We start from the raw sequence: 21,800 nt of genomic DNA on the forward strand, positions 1-21,800 counted from the left end.
ACTGGTGCTAGTAAATGTAACCTGGCTCTTTATATGTGGCTCTTTAAAGGATGTGAAATTCCACAGCGATGTATTGTTTATTAACTTTTGTTTGAACACTTTTTACCTGAAGAATAAAAATTTATTTGTGTCTTTTTTTTGTAGTTTGTTTTACGTAGGAAAACATGTTCTACTAGGGATAATATATTCAAAGAAAAATACAAGAATGATTTTTTCCACACAAATGTTTATATCTTCAAAGTAAACAGTGATATCATACCCATTTCTGATCTCTGAGGTGCCAGTTAAAGAAGAACCAAACATTTTCTTCAGCCATTAGAATTTACAGTACTTATCCCAGCAGAGGTCAAGTCCTCCCACACTAAAAGCCAACAGTGTCCTGACAAATTTTATATTAGACTTGCAGCAGAAAAACAATTTATGCGTTTATACACATATTTAATAACTGATAAGTTAAGTGTTCATTGCAGTTAATGCAGTTAATTATTCTATGTTGTGCTTAGCTAGCACTAGTTGCAATCAGAAAATAGTAATAAAAACATATAAATGTGCTCAGCAACCTGGATCATAATGTATGAATATAGTGGATAAAGAATAGCAGAGATGAAAATGAATATATATAAGCAGACTGTGAGGTTTGTACACTAACAACTAGTAAAATTGACTAGCCTTCTGCATGACCTTTCATTTTAAAACTCCACACAGAGACGAGACTTTTGTCCTTCTAGTTAGCATAGATGAATGCTTGCACAAATGGCAGCCTGAGGCAGGGAGAACACGAAAGAGAGCTGATTTAGAGTTTGTTTGACATCCTGACATTCTAACTTGCAGTCCTCCTAAAAGCTAATTGCAAGTTAAGTATATTTTCAGCTCTGTGTGTAAACCAGGGTTCAGGCTGATGCTGATAGGATGAAGAAAGGAAAGAAATATGTCTGGTTGTGTATCTGAAAATGTTGAGACAGGAGGCTCTGTGCATTTTCTCATATACATTCAAGTTCAAACAAGACCTTTTTTATTGCATCTTGTACTTTCTGACTTCAACATCCTAGGGATGTGACCTCTACACCAGTGTAGTCTGTAATATATATTTATATATATATATATATATATATATATATATATATATATATATATATATATATATATATATATATACATATACATATATATATATATTAGAAACTCAACTCAGAAACTGATGAAACACCTTTCATGATCACAGATACACAGTTGCAGAAAAAGAAGACTGTTTGAAACATCTGCTATTCAAAATCCATCTTCAAGATCAATCTGTTTCCATTTTGTTTTATATTGTCTTGTATTATTTGTTTATTTTTCTACATCCCTAGGCTATAAACAGCAATAATTTGTTGGATTAATATATATTGTGTAAGTTGGCAAAATGTGATGTACAGCGAAGCAATGAAGCAGTTTAAGATAATGTTCCAGAAACTGTCCAAATGATTCAGTGTATCCAGGATCATCAAATGGTGCAAGTTTTGCATATGGTCCTATCAAAATCTTCTCCAGCTACATAATGATGATAATCTCTCATGCTGTAACTTAAGCAAATATGTAAAATGTGTCAACCAGCAAAGATTTTTTTCCAAAGTTAGCTTGTTCGAATGTTCATTAATGTTACTCAAGACATACTTTACAGTAGATGTACTTTTAGCAAATCACATTTGGCTCTGTATTTTCTCAACTTTTTTGTGGCTGGATATTGAAAGGCAGCAGTGTGTATAACATACAACACAGGTCTAATAATCCGCTCATCCCTCCATTTATTAGTCTTGGCCAGTTGCCACCCACCAGCCAGCTCCCTCCTATCATGCGACAGCTACCAATGCAGGACAGAAAAGGCTATAACACGTGCCTCCTCCGAGACACATGAATCCGCCCACCACGTCCTTTAGAACTTCAGCTCATGCTGGGCTATGAGGAGGTGTAACACACGCTAAGGAAAGCGCTATCCGCCCCCTTACAGATACCCATGATCAACTAGTGTCACTGTGATAGTGTACCACTCCTCCCACTCTGAGAGCAAGGCCAGTGTTGCTCTCTTGGACGGTATCACTTGGATTCAAACGCTATCTCTTTCGGATGATAGATATTCGTTTTTGTTGCACCCATTAGGAGCACAATTTTAAATAAATGTAATAGCAATAGAATGCAATGAAATGTTGGCACTTGCTATAAGCATTTTGTGACTGAAACTAGCAATTTACTTCAATTCCAACCAGTAGTTGTCTAGGTAACTAAAAATTGGCATCTATTTCTAAAATAATGGTGAAATTGACTTTCATGTGAAAGCACAATAGCGACATGATGACTTGATTTATTAAACAAACACAGTACATTGTGTACATAATGACATGCCTACTGCCTACGCCTACACCTAGTCTACTGCCTAACACTGCATAATGCACATGCTTTATGCCATAGGACGTGGTTTGAAGTGAGAAAAATGGGCACTCATTGACCAATCTTTCATTTTTATACATCATTCATTTTGTGTTTTAAAAAAATATGATGATAAAGAATGGTTCAACAGCACTGCCACTGTTTCTCTTATTCCCACTAACTAATGATAAAAACACAAGTCCCATTTGTTTTCTCTATTGTAGTATGCGCCACCATTTCTGTACAATGCATTAGTCTAATTGAAGTGATGTGTCAAATCCTGCATCACAGCTGTCCAACAATTCACTAGAGATTTTTTGTGATCAAATTTTATAGATTTAGATAATTAGTTGCAGCTCTAAATGACAGTATTATTTTCAGGCATTTTACATAGCATTGTTAATAATATGTATGATGCAACACAGAGAACAATTAATTAAGAGTAAGGAGTATGAACAAAGGAGAATGTGTGCCAATGTGTTGCAATGTTTATTTTCGGAGACGGGGCGTGTTTGGAGAAGTCTGGACCAAACCGGATTTGTTCCAATAGAATTTGGCCCCAGATCAAATCTAATTGATGACCCTTGCAGTATATCAACCAATTGTTGGTTAAATACATTACCAAGGGCAATGTGTGGGCTCTGTAGCACAATTCCTCTCAAAATTCCTTTCATGTTGCAGTTAAAACTCGACATATCTTCAAACAGTGTGAAAAGTTAGCTGAAAAATGCGATAGGGGTTTTTTCAGATTTACTCGAGAGGATTTAGTGTCGACAGATTCTCGTTACAGCCTGAGCAAACTTCTTTTTCAAACATGTGGAAAGCAGCAAGAATAATACTAGATTCTGATTTAAAGCTTGTATTATTATTATTAATATTATTATTATTATTATTATTATTATTATTATTATTATTATATTATTATGGATCCTAGGAAGAAAAAAAAACTCCACACATAATGCTCCCGAGTTGCTGTGAGTCACCCTGACAAGCCTGCAATAGTAATTTACAGTCAGGTTGGCAGGTGTTTTCAGACACATACGTCATATGCCAACACGGATACGTCAAACGTCATCATGCTGCGGTCTTAGGAAAAAAGGAATTCAGCTTCACACAGATCTGAAGACTGTTTGCTACCTGGTTAATGTTTGCTACTTGAGCTATCTTAAAGAGACAACACACAATAACAACATTTACAGATCAGACCAGAATACACACAAAATAAAAACTATGCAAAATAAAAACACACTAGTAGCAGTATTTTGCATGCAGAGGGGTTGTGTACAGTAGTCAAAATACATATTTGTACACAGGAATGCAGAATTTATATCATATTGCCCAAATAACATCAGCGGGAGTTAAATGATATTTCCCTTTGTGTTGTGTTGGAGTTGGATCACATGAAAAATAAAATATCTGTTTTTCCCTGTTCACAATAAAACACAATATAAATGTAAAATGTGAAAGCACTTTGAAAGATTTATATTAAATAAAAAAATTCTATGCCTCATTCGAGCCATTTGATCGTCTAATCTTAACCTACTTGCCCTGAGAGCTTTGTGCTGTGTTCACTTTCAACAGCATGAATACAAATACACCATTATATCATATTTCAGGCAATGCGATTGGCAATACTTGACCAGGAGAAGAGCGGGAGATAAGAGCAGAGTAAACCCAGCAAACAGAGCGAGATAACCGGATAATGTTAGTTTGCTAGCCAAATCCTGCGAATGTAACAGTCACACTGAAGTACACAGTTTTTTTATTCGTATCACTTTCTGTAATATTGAGTAGATGACAAACAGCAGCGGATAATTACACCTTGTCAGTCTCAAATACTTAGGCTGTGTTCCAAATTGTACACTATCCTACTCAATAATAATTAGTATGTCAGTATACCAGTGGTGTCATTACTAGTTAGATGTACGGTATTATTTTGTGAGAAAGTGCAGTTTGAGATGTAGCCTTGAACAGTCACTTGCAGCCATTAGATCTTACTGTGCAGTGTAAAAAGACACATCTCATGCTACAGAGTAGCTCACAAAAGCATATTTCTGTTACTAAGGGCATCTGTGCTTAAATGTCCAGCAGCTTTAACAGAGTACCTAAATTAGCAAATAATTGCTTTATTAATAAGATTCCTACAGTCCTTAATAGCTGGCCAATTTATTCAATGTTTTATTCCTTATTCAATGTTTTATTAACTTTAGAATATGGTGTAAAGGAGCTGGTAAATAAGATTTATCAATAAGCCCACCAATAAGCCCATGCGATATTCTAACTAGCCATATTTAAGTCTTTTGTTAGGACATGTTCCAGATTAATTCATTTTGACCTCTCCTAATTTTCACTGTAACACGTCTATTAAGTCTAAGTGGTTATGGAATTTGGCTGGTCAACAGCTTTGTTTCTCAGTGATTACAAGCACAAAACAGCACTAGCTATAATGATCCTGCTGTTTGCTTTAGATTGAGTCTGGGTTTCTTATTTAGTTCTATTGAACATCAGATTCATATTACTGTACATTATTCATGTCTGCTTGGGCAGATTCAACAACAGACCTACATTTAAATCCTCGATGCCGGCCTGTCGTGTGTCTCCCATATCACTATTCTAAACAGAGCTTGTTGAATTATATTTACATTTACAGCATTTGGCAGACATTCTTATCCAGAGCAACGTACAAAAGTGCTTTTAAGTCTCTATCATTAAATATTAACTCTGGTTCACTAGGTTGCAGACTTAAGATACCATGAGCCTAAAACTCTGTTCAATTTTTTATTTTCATTTTCATTTTCACTTTCATTTTCTTTTTTTAATTTTAATTTGTATTTTTTAAATACACACATACAACAAACAGGGGAAGAGGTGCTATTTCAAGTATTTCATGAAGAAGTAGGTCTTCAACCGTCATTTATAAGATAGCCAGTGTCTCAGCTGTCCGGACCCCTAGGGGAAGTTCATTTCACCACCTTGGTGCCAGAACAGAAAAGAGTCTTATTGTATACTTACCTCTTACCCTGAGAGACGGTGGGACCAGTTGAGCAGTGCTGGTACTGTAGCTCTGAGGGTGCGATGTGCAGTGCGAGGAGTGATGAGGAATTCATTTCATTCCAATGTGTACATGGGTTCCACCTGATAGAATTGAGTAACACTAACAAAATATGTTAGTATACATCCAGCATGATTTAAGAGTGTCACAAAGCAGTGAGTGAAATTAAACACTGTGTTCACACATGAACCCACAACGCTGGTGTTTAACAACAGTCAACTTACCACTGTGCTTTTCTGCCATGCATGTTTTAAGTGACTGGATTTTATACTATATTTATTGTTCCCATCAGCGCCAACATTCTCATGAGACTTCACAATGTAATTGCTTTACATATTACTACATAATTAATACTACATAAATTGATCATGGTCAATCTGCATCATTCAATCCAGTTTTTAGAAACATCTTTAGTATAAGTTATAAAACGTAATATTTTTACGTAAACAACATAGATTGTTCTGGGTTTTTTTTTAATCTATACAGTACGACTATACAATACCCAGTGTAATTCAATTCAATTCAATTTTATTTGTATTTTTAACAATTGACATTGTCTCAAAGCAGCTTTACAGAACATTAACATAGAACAGAAGGTTATTATAAAAATAATATAAAGATTAATAGAACGCAAAATTCAAGATTAATATTTGATGGATTTAGTTCACAATGTGTATGTATTTATCCCCAATGAGCAAGTTTGAGGTGAGGCAGCAGTGGCAAGGAAAAACTCCCTTAGATGGTAAGGAAGAAACCTTGAGAGGAACCAGACTCAAAGGTGAACCCATCCTCATATGGGTGACACTGGAGGGTGTGATTATAAATATACAGACAAACAGATGTTGTATAGATGCAAAAGATCACATGGAGTTCACATATTTTTAGTGTAGCAGAGTCTAACTGTAGTTGATAGATCTCTAGATGTAACACATGTAAAACTCTATATACATTAAAGAAAGCACACACTCAGTATGACATGAGCTGCTCTTACAAGATGAAGAAAAATGATTGCACACTTTAATATGTAGAAAATGTAGAAAAATTATTATGTACGATTATTATACATTGCTTAGCTTCAAAAATGTAGCAGCCTGACACCTTAACAGGTGAAGAAATTCAGAGCATGTTGCAGCAGTAGTGTTTGGTTCATGTTAGCTTTCTGTTCTACTTCAATTACACATGCTTATGAAATGCAAATCTCTGCGTTCTGTAGCTCCATCATATCTTACTGATTTCTTATAGTATAGCAGCTCAGCTGAGGCAAGCTTACTGAATACCCTAAAGCACCTCTGCTGCTGCTGTATAACGCTATATCATGATCATTGCTATTATTAATAAAGAACAACGATTATTATTATCAATAAAGATCACTTTTCTAAGTGAACTTAGAAAACACAACATAATATAAAACCGAAACGATTTTCTTGTTGTAGAAAGAAATATATCATCTCTGCCTTTTGTCCTTTTTTTAAAAGAAATAAATTTCTCAATTTGATTAAATCAATATAAAGGTTTTACGACTGTGCAAAGTTTTCTGCTGATCAGACGTATGTCTTTAAGTGGTTCATATTGAAAGGTTTGTTTCTTTATTCTTCATATTTTTATATGCCTCCTCTTCAGAAATTGAGATTTTTTTCCGTTACTGCTAAAATATTGATGCACGAAAAATCATATTTTCAGTGTTCATTTTGCTTGACTTGGGCAAGATTCCCTATAGTAAGAGACAGAAAGAGTAAGACAGGGAAACGCAATCTAGAGGGTTTAGCTTGCAGTTTTACGACAAATACTTAATGAAAAAACCCAATGGGGTGGTAGAATCCTATATTTAATTAAGGATTTATAAAATATTTAATATAGAAGAGAGAATTAAAGCTCATGTCCATGTCTATTGAGAAAGTGGAAGCTGCAAAAGAAGGTGAATAATAATGAAGAGAGAGAGAAAGGAAGAGATATGGCTGATGGTGGTATAGAGTGGTAGATCAAGGAAAATGGCTTTCAGTGACACTAGGAAAAAAAAAAGTCCTGGCAGATTTATAAGGACTTTTGAAGTTCGCACTTACATTCACATGTTTAGTCTTACCTTTAGCAGGGGGTCAGAGGAAAGTAAAGGGATAATTCCAGGCTCTTCAGTTTAGCCCGAAATTCTGCTGCAAGTTTAGACTCCTAAAGTCTAGGATATAAAAACACCTTCTACCTGATCTACCTTCTAAAAATCTGCTGGCAGAATTTATTTTATACTTTAAAAAAAAAAATTCTTGAAATGTAGATAGTTTGTGATATAGATCAGTGCTTTAATTTGATCTGTGTAATATTATGTCCTTGGGAAATCGGAGAAATTACTTTGAGTAAAGGTTATTTTTCTTCATACACTGTCATGATCGGAGATTTGTAAGCTCCTCTTCCCTTATACCAATTTCCCTTTTGACTGGCAGATCCACTCAGACTCCGATGAAGGTGATGGGTCCATCAAGTACACCATATCTGGTGAAGGCGCAGGGACTATCTTTATCATTGATGAGGTCACAGGGGACATTCACGCCACCGAGAGGTTGGATCGTGAGGAGAAAGCCTTCTACACGTTACGAGCACAGGCTCGAGACCGCCAGAGTGACGCCCCACTCGAACCAGAGTCCGAGTTTGTCATCAAGGTTCAGGATATCAATGACAGCGAGCCCAAATTCCTGGAGGGACCATACATCGGAAGCGTGGCCGAGCTGTCTCCTATCGGTAAGAGAAAACTCTTTAAGTCTTGCAACTAATTTTAAGGCCAGAAGTGAATTCCTAGTAAAATATTAAAACTAAAAATAAGAAACTTTTTTATTAGAATAGAATGAGAAATCAAATTCTTGAAAAATGACTGATTAAAACTAAGTCATTTCCAAATATATTACTGGTCTAAATAATTTTAATGTTTTAATTTTGAAGTGAATTTTTATACATGAAACTGAAATAGATCTAAAGCTCCTGTGTCAGTGACCAGAACATGCTGGTTAGTCTGTAAGCATCTGAACTTCTGCTTCACTGATTCCTCACTGCTGTTTCGACAAGTGGGGAATGTGCTCAATTGTGCTGAGTAAACTTTTATTGCAGATCGCCTCGTGTGTCTGTCTGTACAGACATATTTATTCATGGGATTCTGCTTTCAATTTCCTGCTGAATGCTGTTTGTTTATTAGAATAAAATAGGGGCAGGTTACAGTCCTCGCGTTCTCTACAACAGTGAACTTACTGATTGGAATTAATTCCTGCTTCCTCAGCATAGCGGCGGCTGAGCCAGCGGCAGCACTTTCTCGAACGAGAAGGAGAGAGAGGGAGACAAAGTGAGGGAAGGAGAGTAGTTAATGTTTGTGGCATCTTCACTTCTCCTCCCCTTTGTTTCTCCACCTCTCACATTAACCAAGCGCCCTGTTCATGTTTTATACATTAAACTGTGCAGCAAGTCTAATGAGATAACATCACTGCTTTGTTCGCATTTTAATGTTTAACTCTCTTGCCTAGAAATTGTTAATGTTGTCCGTGGTAGCGTCTCCATGATAAGGTCACGCCTCACTGTCAACGCAAGGCAGACGGATAGGCCAGTCAGACAGAAAGAAGAATAGGTGGCTCACTTTACATTGACACTTCAAGATAAATAGATACGTTTCAGAACGTAACATTGCGAGGGGTTTGTTTCTCTTTAGCTCCTTAAACACAAAGCAGCAACATAGTAAAACGATTGCTACAGTATAATTCCTGAACCTAGTCTACCTTGACATTTGTATACACTAGATACACTAACTGTGTCTATAAAAATTAACAGCATAAACTTCTTTAAAAGCATCTCCAGTCAAGTTTCGATTTATGTAGCGCTCGTCTAATCTTTATACCATACCAATGCAAATCATTACACAAGTTACATTGTGGTGACTTCATTTTTTCGAGGTTGTACTTAAACACATTTTGCATTCATTTTTATACATTGTATTTTATTATATTCTTTTCGTCATTCGTTTGAAAGCACAAATTCGATTTTCTAAGATCCTCAGCATTACAGTGCAGTAGCAAAGCCAGTTATTTACCTTATTACACAATCCATAACCCAGCTCACAGTTATCAGATAACTGATTCACCTCACCTATTCACAATTCCTGGCAAGATTTATATCCCCACAGCAAACACCAGTTCTTTGAAAAGTCTTGATCCTGCTTTTACCAGTGATGATCCTAAGCCTTTGTTCTGCTATCTGCTATTTTTGTACACAGTGTGTCTAAGATTTGGTTTGTTTTTCTAAGGTTGTCTGACATTTTGACAAGTTAACGTCTGTTTTGCCCTTTAGATTTTTCTTCTCTGAGGTTTTAACTCAGTAACTCAATAACTCTAAATCTGCTGATGGTAGACTGGTGTCCTGACCATATAAGTCTTAGTAAATAATTTCTTTTGGAAATGACAACGTTTAGCATTGTCTTTTAATCTCAGTGTCATTTGTAATAGTGTTTTGTGTCAAAACCTGCATCTTCCATTGAATAAAAAAAAGAATATTTTGTACTATTACTTTATTATATTTTCCATAAAATCATTTTTTGTAGCCATGCTGATTTCATATAAGATATCTGCTTCATATTTGCATGAGGCATCGCTCAAAAGTATGACAAAAAAATTCTTCATTTTTTAAAATCAAATGAAAATGACAAATAAATGAATCGACCTACGTGTGAATCTTGAATGACTGACAGTAGTATAGGTGTATTGAACTCTGTATTAACTTACCCCACAGAAGCCCACAATTTCTCCACATCTCATATTAGTAATCATTTGGCCGGTGCTTCCGTCCTGATTTTTCTGAGTATAATACCACTGGTGTGACCATAGATCTGAAAGATCAATTTCCACATGGTGTGGTATGTAAGAGATTTTTTCACTTTCACATCAGTGGAGTGACATATCCTTCCCATTGGATTATCGCAGGTACCCAGGGTGTTCACAAATTGTGTGTGAGCTTCATTGGATCCCCTGCAATGAGAGGGCCTGTGTGTACTTTTTTCTGGACAATTGGCTACTGTGCAGACAGTCCCACCAGCAGGTGTTTAGCCAGACAAGTGTCCTGATTGTGCATGTGGAACTGCTAGGACTAAAAAGCAATCACAATTCTTTTGCAGGCTGTTCTATGACATCAGGCAATGCCATGTGAGACTTCTTGATGAAGCACACTGCCATCTCAATTATGGATGCAATCATGAAATTGCGTGCGGCCAATATGCAGACTTTACATCTGGCTCTACATCTGGCTGGGATGTTCTTAATGTGTATGTGGATGAACTGACAATGTGTATGTTTGCCACATAACATTTTGCCTGAATGGTCACAAAGTTGAGTGTCACTGGTGCGCACACACCGAGGATTTCAATCAGCCCAACCTCTCAAAGACAGCTTTTAACTTTTTACCAGAGGCCAGAAAAATGGAATTTGCCCCTGTGTCCATGATCAGCATTTTCTTTTCAGCAAATTTCTTTGTCATGTCGCATTGCACAGTGGTGTTTAATGACTTAAATGGATGTAGACACTCAGGTTTTTAAGAATATTTTAGTTTTATAATTGATTCTTTTTATCTAGCTTTCATGTGGAAATATATTTGTTGAAATATTAGTTTGATACCAAACCCATTTCTGATCTTGGTGATGCCCCAAGAGCTTTTTTTTATAAGCATCTAAAATTGGAAGTCATTAACTTTAGCCACTCAAATTCTGTGTAAGATTTTCCGATCAGAGGTAAAAACGTCTAACAGTGTCATGTCTAATTTTATATGTGACTTCTGGTGATAAAATAATGCATTTGTTTATCCTGATCGGAAAAAATGTCTGATTAGTTGATTTCTATTCCACAAGTAAAATGGAATGCTACTGTACTGGGAAAAAGGGTTAATAAAATTTGTGTGAGTTATCCTGCATACTTTTAGGATCTCTTAAAGGTTGGTAGAGACAGTGCATAGACAAATACATAAGTTCAGTGTGTTTGGTGAATGCTTGGAGAAGCCTTACTAGTGATGTCACTTGGTGCCGAATCCCAGGACTCGAGCAGCTGTTGTGGATGCTGCACTGCATTCAACAGTCTGTGAAACTAGTGTGTTGATAGCCCCATTATTTTTGTACAAACCATTGTTCCACCTAGGCATATTAGTTACAGGCCCTTCATGCCCACTGCCCATCAAACCAGACTTGCAGTAATCCCCTGTGGCATTGTAGACTACAAATTATGGGTGACCCAGCCATATTTGAAGGTGTCTAAAGCTTCAACCACCCTTGTGAGTATGTGTGCCGCATCCACACAATGTTTGCGGGCAAGCGGAAAGCTTTCTCACTATGTTCAAAAACCACTAAAAATGAACCCATTATTTCACACAGAATACAATGTGTTAGTGTTTACAGCAAACAGATTGACTATTTATTGTCGAGAGCACATGAAATAGGAACAAGTCTTTGTAGAACATCTCTAATCTTTATGCAAACGTAGCTGCCACTTAAGACAGCAATTTTGCGGGCCATCATCATGAAAAGTGAGTAGGCAAATTGTGAGCATTATTAAACTTTGGTATCAGGACTGTTTACGAGATTTAAAGTCTGTGTCTGTGGCCAAAGCCAGCATTCCTTGCAATATACAGGTATCAGTATATCTGTTTACATATGAATTTATAATAAGCATGAATCCAATGACCCAACCTGCCTTTTGTCAACAGTCCAGGCTGGTGGAGGTACTGTATGGGTGTGGGGAATGTTTCCTCCAGACATTGGGCTCTTTTTATTTTATACCACTCAAAATACCATTACCAATTCTAATGTCAGGATAGTGGTATAAAACTAAAATATAATACATTTAACATCCTATCATTTAAATGCTAGCTTGTTTGAATAAATAATATTACACATAATTAATCTTTGATATTTCTTATATTAATTTGTAAAATAAGTAAATGAAACAAACTAGGAGATAATGAGTTTCTTTTGCAACGCTGTAAATAAAGAGAATCAACCCTTAATTTGCGACCCTAGGCTGCTTTGTGGCTAGATTTTACCCATCTTATAATGCCTACTTCCAGCATACACAAATGCAAGTCATCTTAAACTGAGTTCAGTGTGCATCATTGGCCTCCTTATTTACCAGATCTAAATTCAATAGAGCACATTTAAGATGTGTTACAATGAAAGATTTACAGCATGGACCAGAATCACAGAGTAATACCTTGTGGAATCCATTGACAGGGGTCCTACCTTGTGTCATTATGAAGTGCCTAAAGTGTATATAAAAATATATAGTAGTATCTTTGTGTTCAGTGCTGAAACATTTCAAACAACGACTCGTATGAATACGAAAAAAAAACAAAAAACAGTACCGTCATTTCAGCCATTTACTGCTACAAAAACTGAAAGAAATGACCGTTTCATCGGTGGCCCCAACTAATCAGGCTAATTGTCACATGACAGCCGAAGTTAATTTAATAATGTGGTTTCAGCATCGGCACTTTTGTAATGAACCCTACAGATGTGTAAACTGAGTGATCTGTGGAAATATGAGATTTAATCACAGCTAGTGGCTGAGCATGAGCACCACTGTGTTTTATTACTGCGGCAGTGAATGCTCTGCGATAATAATAAAAGCATAATCACACACAAGCCTACAGCATATTTATTTTCCTTTGCCATGCTCTGTCTTGTTAACACTATCTCTTTTGCTCACTGTATCAGGCCTTTACCAAGCAGCTAACATCGGTTGAATTTGATTGTAGATGATTTAGACTGCTTTAAACATCCTTCTTAGATATATCAGCATGAGAGTTTGAAGTGTAAAACTGGGAAAAGTAAGCAAGGATTTCACCCCAGGGCCTGGCATTGAGGGTGTAGACTTGGGGGTCCTTTGGCTGGGGCCAGTTAAAATTCAGTTAAAATTCTTTTCAAGATATTGTGTGAAATAATGTTGAGAGCAAATATTGCACTCAATATGAAAATGGAAAAGAACTACTAAGAAAAATATATTTTTTTAAAAATATTTATTTATTTATTTGTTTATTTGTTTGTTTGTTTGTTTGTTTATTGTATTCAGTCATGATAAAGCACTAATTTTATGAATAGAGCGCTTTACCAATTAACAAATAAAACCAGGAAGCTGCTCATTTTGCTTTTGCTTAGGAGAGGCTATTTTAAGCAGCAAAAAAGGTGTATATATCTTTAATAGAAAATAGGAGAAAATAGTTATGCCAGTGGCAGAAAGCAGCAACTATAAACAAAACCTTGACAGATTCTGCCAGAACTTGGCAGAGTTTGTAAAAGAAATGATTGTGTTACTGATCATCGCCAGATTTGGCATCGAAATATCATTGCTCACCTGCTGTATGAAGAATTTTTGTTGTTAATTGTACTAATTGTACTTTTAAAGTTTAAAATAATAAAGGCTGAAATATTGTTCTAGAAATATTGGGGAACATATTTGTCTGGTCTAGGACACTCAAACCTGGTCATGGATTTATTATTGTGAATAATAATTCAATAGTTCAAAATAATAATTCAAAAGGACTCTCAAGCACGTAGAGTACCTTTTAAAATGCTTTTGAGAAGAGTTGTTACTCAAAACAAATACAATACAAAATATTTCATTTTCATTTATAAATTAATGTAAGCAATTTTATTCTTTTTTCTGCAATGATTTGTTTTTTTGTGGAAAGCTATTGAATTGGTGAAATTGTTGTGATGAAATTGGTGAACATTTTTTAAACAAATCTAAGGAAGACACATAAGTAATTACTTTCTTATGATAGCTGCACTCACGTTTGATGCACATTAATCAAAATTGGCTCACTGTGTGTTGTGATGTCTTCGCATGCCATCTTGGCCCAAATCTATGAAAAATCTGTTCCAATTAAGAAAAATTACATGCTCTTCCAAATATTGTGTAGTTGTGTGTGTCCACAATTAAATCTGTATTTGTATATTTGTATTAGCATGTGTTTGCCAAAGTATGTGTCCATCATTAAACCTGTGAAAGATCTGTGAAGCACATCACAGACCTACCTACACCCACACAGTATTAGAGCATACTTAGTGATTTTCTCTGTGAAACCTTGCAGGACTCTTAAAGATGTGGTGTTTGAATTACATCCATGTATGTGAAGACTCACATCTTAGACTTACTAAGTTACTAAGCCTGCATAGTAATTTCTGTACAGTCTACTTTCATAATTGCATAATTTGCTATGCTGTCATTTGAGTGTTGAACATTTTTGGTTGTATAGCTTGTCTGTACAGTATGTGGATACTTAATATATGCTATATTTCCTCAGTCTGGAGGGCTGTACAGCTCTGCAATAAAAATACAACCCTGGATCACACACTCTACTCTATTACTCTGTACCTGTTAATGGAATTACCAAGTAATTATCAGCCAAGGTGCAGATTTCCTTTCGGGAGGATCGAATTTGTGCATTAAAGTCTACAAGAAGCCAAGTGCTCCGTCTACCCATGTTCTTCTGCTCAGATTCATACCAACTTGTTTTAACTATAAACAGAGCGATAAGCATTATACTAAGCACAATTTAAATCGGAATAATGAATGGAGAAAATAAATTTAATAATATTTTAGACAATCAAATGTCCAGACTGTAAAAAAAAAAATAAAAAAAACACCTTAAAAAAAAAACCCTAAATGAGGTTGTTATTCACGCATGAAATAATAAGACTCGTAGTTATGTCGTAGTTAAGGTTAGCTCTTCATTAGCGCAAGATTATTTATGTAATGAATGTGCCAAGAACTTTTGCTCAATCCTAAACATGCATGGGCCTGAGATATATAACACTCTGTATGTCATGCTAAACAGTAAACACCTAAAAAAGTCCAATATCCCACATAAAAGTCGTATTTATATGTATACACATAGTTTAATTCATATTTGTGGGAGTAATATATATGTTGTTTGTGGTAGTATACCTATATAATCTAGTGCAGTGTACTTCAGATTTAAGTAGATTTAAGATTTAAGTCTCTATGGAAAGTTTGTGTACCAGACAGAGGTATTACGTTCCTTATAAATGTACCCACATCCAAAGACGAATGCATACACTGATTTATTTTTTTTTTCAGTGTGGACACTTGATCTAAAAATCAAATCATTATTTTATCATTATTATTTTAAATTTATCCTCCACTCATCAACTCATCATTAGTTTCTATTTAATTCAGTATTAATTAGGTATTAGTGGGTGATTTTTCATGTACTGTTATTGAAAAGTATTACTATGCAAAATAATTAGTGAAGGATTTAAGTATTAAAATAATTACAGTTAAAAAAACAAACAAACAAACAACAACTCAATTTGTCTTTTTACTTAACATTACATTATATTGTTCTTAAATTATTATTATGCATTACTTGCTGTTGTAACATCCACCACACAAACCATACCTGTCACATTGGATAGATTTCAGATAGATCAGATTTATTTTTTTTTTGTTCTGTTTTTCAATCCCAAGCTCATGGTTGTCCTGTTTATTCTTCACACAAGTAAATAACATTATTTGAGGTTTGGTGTATTTCAAGCAAAATTTATGTCAGAACTGACAGACAGTAAAAATGAGCATCTCTCTTTCCTCTCAGCCCTTTAATGAATCAGGAAAACAGCTTTTAACATCCTCACATCGCTAAAATGAATGCAGTCCTTTCACAAAGAGTAGAAAAAGTACAAAGTAAACCCATACAAAATGGTAATGACCTCAGCACTTCTGAACAAGCTATAATGCATCAAATTCAGAGTCATGTTTCAGAGTTACACTGAAAACTGTGGCCCTCAGTGTGAACTGGCAGCTTTCAGCTTTCGAAAACCAACATTTCAGACCTGTTTGGCTTGTTATTTAAATGAAAGCTACAAAGTCTCGCCATGAAAAGACAAGATGAAACACCCGTAGGCCTTAGTGCAATTTTATATAATAAGGCCTTATAAAAGAATAATTCAGTGTGTCGGTAAGTATATATTTTTTTCATGCCACTATTTATTTAATAATTACGTATTTTCAAATAATCAGATTTTGTCCCATCCATTTTCACTGCAAGGTGTTTAAAGACAGCATAAGAGCCACTTTTTTGTTCCAGAAGCTAAGTAATGCTCTAGAGCTTAAGGTACAGTACAACAGTGTATTCCAGAACAATTTAACATGTGGATCAATGTATTATTGTAACTGATTTATTATAGTAATGGATTACACTGAGTGTTCTGACATAAAGCCTTCACTAGGGATGCTTTCAGTTTCAGTTTTTGAACTATAGCTTTGAAATGAATATGGAAACCGGATGCTGAGATCCATTCAAGTTACATAACTAAAATGGATAACGTTTATGGGTTTTATGTCCCATATTTAACCAATAGGAAAGGTGACAAACTAGGCAGGCTTACAAACCGAGCAGTTATGGGTTAAACTTTTGAGTGCTTTTCACTAAAATATGCAGAATACATTTTGACGTGTTCTGTTTCTAGTTGTTATATTTATGTATTTGTTAAACACTTCTGTACACTTTATACACATCGTTAGGTTTTAGGAAATCTTACACAGCCAGAAAAGCTGATGGATGTGTTTTTAATAGAAATAGTAATGTATGTTGTATATGCCTGTCTGTTTTGGTCCAAAACTCTTGAATAATTGAAAAAATGATGCAGGCTATGCGAGATTTTTTTTTTCTATTTACCATTTTGCTTTCTAGATAAAACATGGTTACAAAGTCAGGTGACAGCAAACTACAGCAAACTGAACTTCTCAGTTCTATGATGTTCACACCACAAATAGGTTTCAAATAGAATCCAAAGGTTAAAAACCAAAATAGTCTCCTCTGATTTCAGGTCATTTATGTTCTTTATGCTGAATTTGAGACAAGTTTAACTTGTGAGCAACTATGTGCTTTGATGTTACATGTAAACTGGGTCTACTTGAGTGTGCAGTAACTGGGCTGGTTGAAATGATGATGTAATATCAATATTGTGATAAGGTGTGACCAACTAATTTGAGATGTAATGTATATTGGGATACTACTTGGGTATATTTTCAATAATTTACTGTGCTAAACAGATTTAAATGCAGTTCGAAGTTGAGCTAAACTTTTTGTACGTAATGTAGTTTTTTAAACTTTTGTTTACTTTTGTTTATGAAAGAAGATATGATTTAGAATTTTCTAAGACTCTACTATACTGTACAGTATATGCAGTTTCTGCCTGTTATCTGGTACAGTTGTGTGTATGGAGATTATGTCTGTGTTTCTGGGGTAAAAGATGTACTTTCATATGCATGTGTATTTTTTAATGAATTTATTCATTTATACATTACGCCTTCATGGATGCTGGGATGGTTATACCATTTCCTTCTGATGTTGAAAAAGCTGTTGTGTCTGCCAGAAGCTACAGTTGATGAATGGATGCATTATGATTGATGCTCCACTGTGCCAGAGACCTTAGCCGCAGCCGCACAGGCTAGGTCATGAAGGCCGTGCCCATGCTGTCTCACTTCCAATTTAATGCTGTCCAGGCTGACTGACAATGCTCTGTCTGACCCAACGATTCATCTGCCAGAAATGGTACAAATGAGGAACAGCCACCGACAAACATCTTTGGCAAATCAAAAGAAGCTATATAAAATTCTTGTGGCACAATTAAACACTGACGAGCTGCCGGAACAGATATGGTGGCTAAAATGACATGATTACATGCCTACTTTTTTATTTCTAAGTAAGAGATTATGAATAGAGGCTGACTGTGAATAATTTGATATATATTCATATTCAAATGTTATTTGTCACATATACAACCATACACAAAATGTCTTCCTGCTTTATAAAAGGAGAATAAATACACACACACACACACACACACACACACTTTATGTTGCTATCTCGTTCAGCTTCATCTGGAGAGTTTTTTCTTCTGAGGATCTGATGCCAAATTTGACACTATTTCTCTACAATCTAGTTTTATTTGCCAATTATTGTACATATGGGTTCAAAAAGCAGACAGACAGTACTTTTTTCAGACCTTTTCTAAGTGCTACATAACACAGGATTTAGCACATTTATTTTCTGGTGGCAAGTTGTACTGTGACTGTTCTGTGACCTGGACCAGTGTGTAATCTGATAGGTTATATAAGGAAGGAGCTCTATATGAGAATATTCTTTTTTCAACTAGGAACCATCAAGTCCACAAAAAATTTAATAAATAATTTGTCATCCAAAGAAAAAAAAAAGAAATAACCTTTCTATATATAAGTGCACTTTAAAAAAGAATGCATATTAACGGTTTTGGTGCCTGCAATTATAAATCAACAATTAAATGTTTATAGAGTAGTATGACTTCATTTGTCATTATAAACTATATTTATAATCAATACCGATCAATTGATAATGATCAATACTACTTATTGATCACATGACCTTCCTCTAGGCCCAACCTCATTTTTGTTCCCAGCACATTTCAGATTCAGGTAATCGGCGTAAACCACTCAGCTATTTTTATTTCACTGTAATAGTAACACATTAGATTTTTATAATCATTAAATGGACAGTAGTGAAAATGATTAGTGCCTGCTATTAAAAACTCTTACTCACTTTTGGTTGCACAAAAAAAAAAAACAAATGAAAAAAAAAAATTGGCTGTAATTGTTAAAAATCTATATAGATGCCAGAGTCTCTGAATGAAAAACGGTCATGGCTTAATCCCTGTAGGAGTTCATCTAGAATCTCAGCAGGTCATTGACTTTTATGATGTGACATTTTTTCCACCCATCTACTCTTTCCTCCTCCTTTTCTTCATATTTCACTGCTTCACTGCCCCGTTTTTATGTGGGCCAGCAGAGAATGAATCATGAAGGAAGTGTTGGTGAATTAACTTTTCATGTGAAAACACCTTAGCTTTTATAGGAGCACTAAATGATCCATAATGCACAGAGATTTGGGAAGGAAGCACTTAGACTGGGTGATTAAGACAGGGCTGTGAGAGAGAGAGGGTGAGCGAGAGTGAGAGAGAGAGAGAGAGAGAGAGAGAATGAATGAGTGAGATATAGAGTCTGGCTGTGTGCTTGTATTGTTACTGTAGCCAGACAAACGCAAATCTCTTTTATGACACTGACTCTTAAATAGCTGTCAGTCTGGGGTCTCACACTGGGCAACCTCCTCCGGCCTCGCTGTATGCTGTAATTGAGCCGTCTTCCTTCCCCAAAGAGCCGTCATCTGCTGCTTGAAACAGATTTTGTTGACACCATCTGTGCATAAATCTCACACAAGAAAAACAATAACTTGTGGAATACGGACCCTGATAGGAAGCAGTGAAATTATTTTAACATTGAAGACTTCCTGTCTGTTCACATCTACATACAAACAGGTGACAAAAACAAAAACAAAAATCCTACTAACGTGCTAAGGCACCAGAAGAGTGCCTGTGTAGCTTGGCAAAGATTTTACAAGTCTCTGGAACTGCACATTCTTCCAAACGATATGCCATCAGTTGCAGCTTTTATGGAGGTGGTAAAAAGTGCTCTGTAACACGTCAGCAGCCATAGTGTATGAATTTACAGAACTGGATGGAGACACTATCATCCTGAAAGATCCCACTTGCATCATGATAGAAATGTTCACAGGATTATGGAGCTCAGTAAGAATATTTATATTTTCAAATCTATTAACAATTAACGCCTACAAGTGTAAGAGGGGAAGAAAACGAAGCATGTGACTTTTTTATGAATCCATCTGTATATTTTATGCGACTCTTACCTGATCTCTAGCAGCAACAGTCAGAAACAAAGTCTCCCTGTGGCCTTCCAGCACTGATGCTTTTTAATCAACTTTCATCCCTATGTGTTAAAAAACCAGACAGTCCAGGTGACGAGGGCACATCCGCAGAGCTCCGCTGATGTGATCGAGATAACAGCCTCAGGCTGATACATCATTTTGTTTCTCGTTCCAGGACTCATCTTTTTGTTGGTGTAATAAATGTCAGGTTTTTTTTTGTTTGTTCGTTGTTTTTTTTTAAACTTCTAATTTCGCTCTGACTTTATGGTGGTTGAGTTCCTGAAGCACCGGTATAATGAACATACAAATAATGTAGAGTTGTGCCATGTAGAGTTCACAACCCATCCTGTGGAATGTTGTAGTTATATGGATTTATGCACAAATGCCAGATTTGGGTTACAACAGTGCACTTGGGGAGAAAGGAGCAAGAGCTGACTCTGTAAACAAGCCGAAAGAAATGTGTTTTTCCGCTAGAACAATATTTGCACTGTGGTAGAACACAGAGGGAACTCAAACATAAATTCTTCCCATCCGTAGGCACTGGATTTCTGCTCATTTTATGTCCCTGAGCGTAGTAAAGAATGTTAGACCACTAGTTCTGGGTAAACACTCTCCGATTTCAAAGATTAAAATTCTGCATGCGTTAAAATTGCAACGATTTTTTCTTTCCTTTTATGTATTTCCGTGAATCACCAAAAAAATAAAATCAGCTTAAGGCACACAGACTAGTAAGTAATGACTTTTTAGTGAATCTGCAGCAATGCATTAATAAGAAGCAGTGTGTGTGCGTTCTGTTCCTGCTAAAGTATAAATACAATGAAATAGCATTTGCATTTATATAGTTTTCTTCACCTGTAGTGTTAACCCACGTGTGTCATGTTGGCGAAGAGCTAAGCATCACCATGAATATTGCCCATGGAAAATGAAGATAAGGAACTAATAGTATGACTTCTTCATTACTATCCGACAATCTATGCTTTAAAAGAGACTGTTTGCTGAGCGGATAAAAACCCTGCAGTCTTACACGAGCTGCTTTTGAATACAATATGTCATCCGTACGCACACAATTCAGCATTTGCATTTTGAAATTTTATATGAACAGACCGATGGGGTTCAATTTTGGAAAACCGGGAAGACTATTTTATGGAATCTGGTGCATACATATTAAATATTAATATTAAATATTACAGAAAATTAACTCCCCCAGTATACATGTACATTACATGCTTTCAGCTTGAAAAAAAAAAATAAAAATAAGGTCCTACAAAACAAGCCAAAATATCAGCAGTAGTTTTAATTGTAGTTTTTAAAAGTAGTAGTTTTTCAGAGGTTGTGCTTGTCTTTACACAGTCTTTCACATAACAGCATTGAATGTGAGGACTGATAATGTACCTGAAGGACAACCAGCCTCGTAAAGTCAAACAGATTAAAGTCAAAAGGTTAGATTTGTGAAGATAGTTCAGCGACTCTTGTGATAAAACAACATCCCTTTTTCCTCACTGCCTGTTGGGAGCCAGCTCTGATGACAGGAGACAAACAGGACCCTGACACTTCTGTTTAATTAACC

General features: G+C 35.6%; 1 protein-coding gene across 1 annotated transcript in view; it reads left to right on the plus strand.

Annotated features, from left to right (window-relative positions):
- LOC132844609 (cadherin-22) overlaps positions 1-21,800 on the plus strand; it is a 105,195-nt gene that overhangs the window by 10,454 nt on the left and 72,941 nt on the right. The window contains exon 2 of the mRNA XM_060868232.1: positions 7,888-8,182. Coding sequence (XP_060724215.1) covers positions 7,888-8,182 — 295 coding nt within the window. The remainder of the gene's footprint in view (positions 1-7,887; positions 8,183-21,800) is intronic.

Source organism: Tachysurus vachellii, chromosome 4 (assembly GCF_030014155.1).
Source record: "Tachysurus vachellii isolate PV-2020 chromosome 4, HZAU_Pvac_v1, whole genome shotgun sequence".
Classification (NCBI taxonomy): domain Eukaryota; kingdom Metazoa; phylum Chordata; class Actinopteri; order Siluriformes; family Bagridae; genus Tachysurus; species Tachysurus vachellii.